This window comes from Antrostomus carolinensis, unplaced genomic scaffold (genome assembly GCF_000700745.2).
Source record: "Antrostomus carolinensis isolate BGI_N321 unplaced genomic scaffold, ASM70074v2 scaffold7358, whole genome shotgun sequence".
In the NCBI taxonomy this organism is placed as follows: Eukaryota; Metazoa; Chordata; class Aves; order Caprimulgiformes; family Caprimulgidae; genus Antrostomus; species Antrostomus carolinensis.
In genome coordinates, this window is record NW_010334939.1 from 2,497 (window position 1) to 12,924 (window position 10,428).

At 41.3% G+C, this 10,428-nt stretch overlaps 1 protein-coding gene across 1 annotated transcript; it reads right to left on the reverse strand.

Annotated features, from left to right (window-relative positions):
* Positions 1-3,437: 3,437 nt before the first annotated feature.
* Positions 3,438-9,463, reverse strand: DNAJC5 (DnaJ heat shock protein family (Hsp40) member C5). The gene is made up of 4 exons (XM_010174349.1): positions 9,335-9,463; positions 6,738-6,951; positions 4,934-5,105; positions 3,438-4,203 (listed from the first exon to the last, which is right to left on the reverse strand). Exons 1-4 carry the CDS (start codon positions 9,439-9,441, stop codon positions 4,100-4,102), a joined length of 597 nt encoding a protein of 198 aa, XP_010172651.1. The 5' UTR covers positions 9,442-9,463; the 3' UTR covers positions 3,438-4,099.
* Between the last annotated feature and the right edge of the window lie 965 nt (positions 9,464-10,428).

Consider the following 10,428-nt stretch of genomic DNA (forward strand, 5'->3'; position numbering starts at 1 on the left):
TGTGCAAGCTGGGCTCATCCAAACCTCCAAGAGCGTCACATTTGAAGAACATGATGAGCACTAATATCTAAAGCAGTTTAAAAATATTACAAATCTCAAAATAAGACTAAAAAGGGAACGTGGCTCTTAAAAACATCACTGCGTGGGATCGGCGGAAATCTACACCCTATCAGAGCCGCTGAGGTTTACATGAACCAATGTATATACAGATAAATACTTCAGAATTTCCTACAAACATCACTAACAAAATGAAACTGGCATGTAACGGGTGCAACACCCCTGCAGTCACTTCAAGTGAAGGGTACAATTCCTTGTACACAGTGCGATGGGGATCTCCTCATCCCCAGGGAGGACGGGGCACGGCGGGTCCAGCACCACCTCCTCCTGGTGCCGGAGCTCTCCCTGCTCACCCTAAGCTACGAGGGGTTCTCCACACAACACAGCTCGGGAATAAAGTCAGTGGTCCTTAACACCGGCCAGCAGAAGCTCTCCAGATCAGGTTCTCCTCGATACTTCTCATCAGGAGGAGTTACAAGTGCTAAGAAAATTGGTGCTGAAGAGGTTCAGCTAGATGGAGGTGGCCCAACTACTGAAATGGAGGTCTCAGGCAACTTGTAAAAAAAAAAAAACAACCAAACTTTGATAAAACAAATAAACAAACAAAAAAATCAAAGCTCAAGTTTTAATTCTGGCAACAGGTTGAACAGAGATCAACAGTGCTCAGGTTTAATTCTGGAAGGAAACATTCTGCATGTAAGCCAGCTAACAGGCTGCCGTGCCTGCAACGCTCTGGCCAGGACACTGCAGCTCCACCTGCCCAAGCTCACAACTGCTGAGTCATCATCTGCACCAGGTTTTTCACCATTATTTCCGATACAACTTTGCACTCACTAGGATTCAACTTGGCCATTCTGAAGTGCAATGTGTGTTAGAGCCCAGGATACCCCTGCACCTCACCTACCAGAGCAGGAAAAGGTGGGCACTGAGCTCCTGCTCTTCCAATGACCCAAGTTTTGTTTTACAGAAGCAATGTTTAAATCACTTCCTTATCTAGTTCAAGAACTACATTAATACACAACAATCTTAAATGTGGGTCTTATAGACTCACATGGACAAACTTAAAACAGTTTCAAAACTCCATGAATATTCATTTAACAACGTGTTTTCCCGTCATTCCCTGTAAGTGGATCTCGGAGTGGTTTCCCGTGGAGCACTGAACCGTTCTGGCGTGTAAGAGCACACAGACACAACAGCCACAGACAGCGGGGAGGAAAGCAGGCTCTCTCAAACTCACACCTTGCTGAGCACGGAACTAACCCACCAGACTGATCCTGGATGTCACCCCTTCCCAGACAGCACGAGACACAGGTAACACTTTCACCTCAACCCCTCATTTGCTGCCCACGATGCCAGGAGCCAGCAGAGCGACTCCATGACCCACCTCCCTGCAGCCACAACCTCCCGTCGGCCTTTCTAGTGCAGTGGAAGGAGCCCAGAGGGGTTAAGAAATAAGAGTAATTCCAAATTCAGCCCCACAAGAAGTCCTCAGCATCAGGGGTCACAGCTGCTCCGCAGCAGAGCAACAACTGGCTTTGTGTCACCCATCCAGATGAACACGGGGACACGGAGAGTGACAAACTACAGCACACAGGGAAACCGCCTCCTCCTCCTTCGCTCTGACCCACCAGGCTCATTTACAAAGCCAAAAAACCCCTAATTTTGTTGTTGTTGTTGTTTTTTTAGGTTTTTTTTAAAAACCAAGAACATAATTTGCACAGATAAGGGCAGTTTTAACCAGTGAGTTTCGAGGGGACACAGCCCGCAGATATTCAAGCAGATTCCAGCGTCATGTTCAACATCAAGAACAGGCTCCAGGCAAAATCTACAAGGACAGCCAATGTGATGGTATTTTTTTTTAAGCCTAAAAATTGCTTTTCATTCCAAGGGGTCAAACAAAGACTTTAATTAAACAAAGACTTCAAGCTAAATACACAACGGTCCTCAAGGTCACCCAAGAAAGTTTTCCAGACACAAAAAAGTATCTTCCAAGTAAACCACCAAGTTTCAGGTCTAAAAGGACTATGGATGAGGAAGAAATGAATTCGGTGTGCTATCAAAATCCAGTCAGTTAATTAAAATTAACATTTCTTTTTTCAGTTTTAGGGACCTGATGTGGAATCACAAGCATGCTCGTTTGCAACAAGCTCACAGGCAGCACACACGTGCTGGTACCAACAGCTACAGGACAGGCTGACTCTACAAACACCCCTGGCTTCGCATTGAGACCGTGTGGAGAACGTTTTCTTTTTCCCCAGGGTGTTTAACGCGGTTTCACGTCAGATTTTACGTGTTCCATCATTTTTGGCTCGTGCAAAGATAGCTTGGAAATATATTCAGAACAATTCTCCAGCAGGAGAATTGAGTCCCCTTCATTTTCTGGTGGTTTTCTTACAGACCATCAGTGCTTTACCCCGTTCAAAACAGAGCAGCACGAAACACCTTCAAAGCAAACGCCGGGTGAGAGGCTGTAAATAGCCTCGAGAGAGAGAAACTGGTGACAAATGAAAAGGGGAGTGGGGGATACAAAGGACAGTAGAAGCATTGTGATATAAAACCATAAAAATCCTAATGAAAGAGGCTGTGAGGAGCTGCTAAACGTGCCAAGTGCAGTTCCTCCGGTAGCTGTTCTAGATCCTGACTCTGTATCACCTAAATCAAGGTTATTAACAAAATTAACCAGAAATTCAGCAGCTGCCTCAAAGGCTTTTCCAACAGTTAAATCTCAATAACCCACAGTTTCTAGAGCAGTATTCAAACAAGATTTGGTTTCAAAATAGTACAGGAAACCTTTCAATGGTTTCCCCACAGTTGTTCTGAGGGAAAGAAAAACACTGGTGTAAACAAGTCTAAATGCAAGACAATGTGCAAATCATACGATACGAACACAAAGAAAGGTGTTTTGTTCTTAAAAATCCATTTAAGTACTCCACAAAGATGTCCATGAGAAAATTAAAGGGCTAGTGTATTACAAAAGCTTTTAAAAAAATACATAATACCCCATTTGTCTACTAAAATCTCAAAATATTAGAACAATTTTTTTAAAACCAAATTACTATTTTCTTTTTAAACATTTCTGCTGTTGCCGACTCTCTGCATTTTAATCACTTGCTCAGTGAAAAACCAATTAACCAGTTTCGCTTTCAGATTCTCATGCATTCAAAAAGCTGCACTATTTGGTCTTTAGCATTTCAGGAAAATGACTGAATTGAAACCAAACCAGAATTGTCCTCAAAGCTGAAATCCCACCGCCACCACCAAATAAACCCGCTCACGGTTGGTTTTGTGACAGACCAGATTGTGGTGACATCACTTTACACGCCAAGAGCTGTTCATCAATTTACTGTTTCAAAGTTTGGAAACTCTCCCCTTTTATTTTTCAAGGTAGATTTATTTAAGCTGAAAACCAGCATTAAAGAGAAGTCCAGCTCTGCAGGACTGGCATTTTTTTGGTTCTTGGCTTTGTAAACTTGCTTGGATAACAACGCAGGAAGAGGAGGAATGAAAGAATTGGTTTGTAGCACTCAAATGAAAACCATGAACTTTTGAAGGTCTTTGACAGCTCAGCTGTATGGAAGAATGGTGGCTTCTGTGAAACTTTTCAAATCTCATTTTTAGGTCAGTACCAACTGCTTAAAATGCAGAATGTCTCCATCACACTTACATTGTGACAACTCAATACATTACAGCACAGACATTTACCGTAACTCCATACATGCTATTAAAAAAAAAAAGAAAAAAAAAGAAAAAAGGGAAAAAAAAAGAAAGAAAGGAAACAAATAAGACCGTAGCTAAACTGCTTTAAATACTGCATGCTACAGCACTTCACGTATCGTCAAGATACGACACTGAAAGGTGACAAAAGGCTGAAGGGATTACAAAATATTTTCGGCAGGTTGGAAAGCTGCCTCCTTACTGTGGCAGAATTATTCCCCCTCCCCATTCTCTACTTCTAATGTTCATGATTCTAGTGTTGAGTTGGCCATGGATTTTTTTTGTTTGTTTGTTTTTTTATCCATTCTAAATACAGTGTTTCCTTAACTTAGTTAAATCCATCAGTGTGGTAGCTGGGGTGAGAGTCAGCTGTGAGCTGGGTTGTCTCTGTGGCTGATGCTGGCTGTATCACAATAGGTGCGTCTGAGGCCTCTGAAAAGTGAGACAAAAGGCTTAGCATGAGGAAAAAAAACCAGCATTGTACGTCTTGGTACATCTCCCTGTAAGTTACATCTCCCTACAACACTTTGATAACATAATTTAACCTTCCTCTAAGAGCATGATGTTAATTTACTGCTTTTCACTCTGCATACAATATAATTTGACTTAAATCCACTCATCAAACATCTATGGTATTTCCTTCTTCATCTCAGAGCAGCTGATCCTCGCCCACCATTCAGCGATGCTCGTTCAAAACAGGATCTGAGCACACACAAGGCTCTACAGTTTTTTACATGATCAGTTTAATTCTACAGAAATAGCATCATATCTTCATAAGCAGTGTCAGATACGCCTGATACAGTCAACAAAACTGCCCTGACACCCCCCATCCTTTGGGGTAACAGAGCCCCTTTCTGGAACCAGACATGTCTGGCTGGTAACATTACTCCAGCAACGTGAGAAGGAAGCGAAATGATGGTGACCTCCTGCTCTGAAGCTCACCCAAGTTCAATGAAGACCCTCCAAGAGTTTTCAGCAACTATTATCTCCAGTGTTAGCACTACCCACGTAACTCCTGTGCCACCAGGACTCCCTGACCATCACCTACAACCCAAGACCTGCGCTGATCTCTCCAAAGCAAGCGCTGCTCCTCACCCAGCACATGAAGCGCTCGCTCAGAGACTGATGGTCAATCTAGAAATCTCACAGCATTTTTACCTACCCCTTTCATCTGACTGCAACTGTGCCTCCAAGTCCTCTGGAGAGACGTAGTATTCCTGTTCTTCACCTTCAGGAGGTTTAGGTTTACACTTCCCACAGCAACAATTACAGCAGCAGCACAGACAGCAACAGCAATAGCAGCCCGTGATGAGCCCACAGAACACAAACAAGGCCTGCAGAGGACAGAAGATACAGAAATATTCACAACCTGTGCCTACCACGTGTGATCACCGAGTCTGTGAGACTCAGATATGGAAACCAGAGACTGAGAATACCGCAATGTAGAGACAGAACTTATTAGCTATATTTTTTTGGTATCATCAAGGTATGTTTTAAAATATGAGTGAAACTGGCTGCAGCTCTCAACATTTTATGCTGAGGTGAATACTGCCAACCTGGATTACCTGAAGAATTCCTACCGTTTAGGTTTAAGCAGACTACTCTGCAAGAAGATACAGGTCTAAGAAGTGTATCTGTATGAAAATCCAGAGGTACAATAGTTTAGGACAGATTGTAGCTTGCATGAATAACCCTGGAAAAGATTTACACTGGCTAGCTGATGTACAGAGCACAATGTCCCTACGGCAGGGACTCTGACCTACCCAAGGCTGTAGGCATGGCTGCAAAGCTCAGCGTACTGAAGTTCGGGGTGTGGTGATTAGATGCTATCCCTATGTGAGCAATTTAACCCAAATCTAGCCAGGTCTGCCAGGAGTTTATCACAGTCACGACAGGCAAAATTAAAATTTTAATATAGGTGACTCTGCAGTTGTTTGAAAAAGATAATTTTAAAGACATCAAACCAGCACGGTGACATCCCTACTCTTACTGCAGGGGAATCAAGAGATGGAGACAATGCTGGCAAAGGGTAGAAAAATGAACCCATGAAATGAAATGCTGAGACCTAAAGGTTTTAATGAGCCATAAAGCACTGTCAACAACATCATGGCACTAAAAAAGTGGATGCAGTTACGGTCTCATACTTCAGAGCTGTAGTCACACTGTCTTTTACTCATCACTTTCTGTGCAAGCAGACTGCAATCACATGAACTCCAAAATGCAAGAGCCTGGGCAATTTGAGAAATGTGCAATATATCAGATTTTTTGCACTTGTGAGTAAATGTGGTGATTTTAAAATGTGTTACTTTAAAAAGACAGAAGCATATTACACTTAAAAATAATTTGAGTCAAATAAAATACAGTAATTCCTTGGTACTGGCAGAAGACTCCTAGAAGGCACCTGTCCAGTGGTTGTTACATCTACTGCACGCACACAACACTTCCGAAAGACTTTGTGTGCATTTGTGAGGAAACATGAGCTTAGAGTGTGATTCTGGTACACTGCTGACAGTCCTTCTGCTGCATGAGAAACAAGGACGGGCAAGTGAACAAATAACCTGGAGTCTCTCAAATCAGAGAAGAGCTGAAGAAGTTCAGCTGACGTGCTCTGAGTAAGTTTGTAAGGATACTCCTAAATGGGAGCTCAGGTTCACAGTCAGGATTCGCTTTGCAAAATCATTTAGCAGCCATTATCAAAGAGAATATCCCCCAAATCCTTGTCACTTTTAAATCCACTTGGAGGGTCCAAGCTTCTCTTAGTAATCTAAGTTTTGCTTACTAGGCCTGTGTCACTGAAAGATGATAGAAATTATTTCTGAATTAGAGCCTGCAACACAGCAAGAGGTGGTTAATCACCAGGTGTCAGAAAATCACCTATTTCCAAAAGACAAGCACAATAACAAAAGGAGCTCTTCAAGAGTTTTACATTTCAATCCAGTATAACTTCTCTTGGCACTTTTATTTACCTTTGCCCACCAGCTGGACAGCACGAAGTATGTGTTCACATTTTCTTCACCAAACTGCTCTGCTACATACAGACCCAGAGAACCATACTTATCGTAGATGTTTCGCTTTGTGGCATCGGTCAGTATTGCGTGTGCGTTATTGATCTCTTTAAATTTTTCTGCTGCCTCTGGATTATCAGGGTTTTTATCAGGATGATATTTCAATGCAAGTTTCCTGCAGAAAGAAAAAAAAGAGATTATAGATTAAAAAATAGGATTTGGGTTCCTGGTTTTTTTATAATCTTTTCTTTTTTTTTTTTTTTTATTCCACAGCCTGTCACTCCAGGGAGACTTTCAAGTTCCAGTTGGTTTCCTTCATCTCTGATTCAACTTCCCTGATGATTCTTCCTTAGATGATAACAAAATGGTACAGCACTGTCTAGCTCAGTTCACAGGATTGACTTCAGACTGCTGGGTTTGGCCCTCAGAAATCCAATGGGGGGGAAAAAAACAACCAAACAAACATTGAAGAAAAGTAGTACTTTTTTTTTTTACCCCTCAGCTCCATCAATTTCCACCAGTAAGTTTTGCTCCTGCTAAAGCAAAGACCAAGCTAAGAGAAAAAAAGACACACCTGCAGTCTAAGATATAGTACCAAAGAATAAATAAAAGCAAAGCTGTCACAGCTAATCTGCAGTGTCTGAATACAAAAATACAACAGAGACAATCACTTGTGGTTAATTCACCAATTCCTGTGCAAGAACAAAGTACTTTTCAGTTCAAGGCTGGCTAGAATGAAAAAGCTTCAGTTTCGAGATACCAGGAAATCGCAACATATGTCCTCTAATCATGCTAGATCTGTTACAGCTAAGTGACAGCAGTTTACAGTCCGCAGAGACCTCTGAACACAGCACACAAAAAAATGAGATTAAGCATTGATAAAGTTGCTAGTTCTGGTCCAAGCTACTGACAGAAATCAGTAGAAATAACTGGCCAAACACCACCTAAAAAAAAAATGCTGGTTTGCCACTTGAGACCTTTGTGCTCCCAAGTAGATAAATGATACAGAATTGTGGGCTAACAGCTCTCTACCAAAAAAAGGTACTTGTTCTCCTACAGAAAATTACCACCAAGTCCCATATTTGAGAAACACACTAGAAGCCTGCAGATGTTTACACAACAACTTTACAGTGAAGAAATATTTAGACAAACATAAAATACAGATGTTTCCAAGCACACATTTGGATATGCATCATCCACACAACAAATTGAGTGTGCACTCGAAATACTCCAACTGTAAATGACATTGCTCAGGTAAATAACATCCAGGGTTGCCACTGTAGCCTCAGTGAGGGCTAAAATAATCACAGTTTTTATAATTAGAGGGAAGTTTTTTAAACTTAGAAAGGGCTCAGCTACTATCAGGCTGCGATAGATAAATATTTTTCACTCCCCATTTCCTACACGTACACAGACCCCACAGCCCAGCCAAGGAAGTTCAAATGGAATAAAAACAAGAGGTGTCAGTTCCCCTTTCATAAAGGAGCAGCAGAGGAGATGAGATGAAGGTTCAGGTAAGCATGAGGCAGCTACATTTCACCCTAGGATCCCATTGGGTCATTCCTCCAAAGGAAAAACTGTTGCAGTTTTTCCTCCAGGAAGGTAAAATTATTTCCCAGTTGCTAAGGCTTGAAAATTATCGATTCAAACTTCCACTGAAGGGTTTTAGGAAGACATGGATAATTTTTGAGAATCTGTAGACCCAGTTTATTCAGAGACTTCACCATGTAGTTGCCATCAGTACTAAAATATAACTTTGAAAGGGAAAACTTTTGGTAAATGATAAAGTCCAGAACAATTTTGAATAAGCAGACCCTCATGTAAAGATGGCTACTGACCCCTAGTGTAATGTTAAATACACTGCCACCTGTCAAACAGCCTACAGCTCGTGCTTAAGGAGAAAAAGCAATTTGCATTTAAGATTTTGAGGGAATGTGGAAAGAGAGGATGTTACAGGACTCTTTTGTTTGTTTTTATTTGGTCAACGTGAAGCTGTTTCGTGTACCTAACTCTTAAGAAAGGAAATAAAGTAAAAAAAAAATCCTCTTTTAAAAATAGTAACTTCACATAGAGGAAGAAATTTTGAAAGGATTTTTTTTTTTTTAGAAAAAAGTCATAGTTGATAAGTAGTTTTCATCCTTATTTGTGCCTCTAGTCTTTATCTCACTGTGACAGAATTGGAAATGATGGATGAAAAGGCAACACCGCACGTCTGTGGTCTCTGTATGTAACGTGAGGAATTTAACTCTGCTCACACTGTCTTAAAACTCTCATTGACTTTAGATAAAGACCCTTCAAATGACACTGCATATTGGAGAATTTAACTTACTAGAGATGAGATGTAAAAATTTAACAGCACTTATATACAAACCCCAGGCATGTTTTCACACCATTTTTTGCAAGAATCAACCATGTTTTCACCTGATTTTCTTACATGTTTTTCTTGCAAAAGGTTTAAATAAACCAACCAGAGCCTGTACATAAACACCCCATCTGCTGAACACTTAATTAAAATTATTTGTGCTATTGGGCAACACGTGTAGAAGTTGAACCTTTACCTGTATGACTTTTTGATGTCATCCGAAGTGGCGTTCTTGTCCAGCCCTAACACATGGTATAAGGATTCTCCGGAGGTGGAGAGCGAGCGTTGCCTCTGGTCTGCCATCCTGAACTAACCTGAGGAGAGACCCAGCCCCTGCCAAAAAAAGAGATTGAGAAATGCTTAAACAAAGAACACAGACTTCATTAATAACATCAGCCTTGAAATTGGAGTTACCACGTGAAAACTCATATTTTTTTAAGGTTTAAATGTGCTTGGAAAAGGCTCTTAACATAGAGGGAAGTCAAAAGTTACCAAACTCAGTGAATCACCAGTTAAAACAACTGTTGTATTTTCAGCAGATCCTGAATCCTCACTGTATACACTCAACTCCCCTTTCCAAAAACCCCAAATCAACAGCTGAGGTACAGCTATAGGTATGTCCTATACACACACCCCTAAAGCTACTTCATTTTCTTAATTTATTTCTGATAATACCTATAAAAACGTGACAAAGTGGCTGTTAGGTTGAGGATGCCACCACGCTTGTACAGGGGTAAGTCATTTAATTTGTATTTTCAATTGCAGACATTCTGTTACATTAAAAAAAACCCAACCAAAAAAAAACTAAAACAAAAAACTCCCAACAAACAAAAAAACCTCTCAGTACCTCCCAAAAACCCAGTTTCCCATCTTATCACTGACACCAGGTTGAGCAGAATCCTTTCCTCAAAATCCAGTCTGACTCAGCCTGTGCATCCCAGTATGAAAGAGGGAATGAATGCCTGCTGGCTTTGAGGAGATCTCCTCAGAATTTAAAGTTGTGGATCAAACATTTAACATGTATTCTGATTAAAATCATGACACTGGAATGTGAATTAACCCCCTGTTCCAAATTCAAATGTGAAAGAGCCTGGAGATCCCCCATGTGCCACACCACGGACAGGTATGGTCCTGCTCTCTAACATCCCGAGGAGATGAGCACTTGCCATTCTTCAGCTGCAGGACTGCAGCAAGGATCATAGAATCACAGAATGGTTTGGGTTGGAAGGGACCTTAAAGCTCATCCAGTTCCACCCCCCCTGCCAGCAGCAGGGACACCTTCCACTAGAC

What these genes read in the sequence shown, in the direction of transcription:
- DNAJC5 (XM_010174349.1), bottom strand. Translation starts at nt 9,441, where the DNA reads ATGGCAGACCAGAGGCAACGCTCGCTCTCCACCTCCGGAGAATCCTTA. An exon ending in TGTCCAGCTGGTGGGCAAAG is followed by an intron (nt 5,106 to 6,737) that starts GTAAATAAAAGT and finishes TGTCCTCTGCAG; the next exon opens with GCCTTGTTTGTGTTCTGTGG. An exon ending in GTTGCAGTCAGATGAAAGGG is followed by an intron (nt 4,204 to 4,933) that starts GTAGGTAAAAAT and finishes CTCACTTTTCAG; the next exon opens with AGGCCTCAGACGCACCTATT.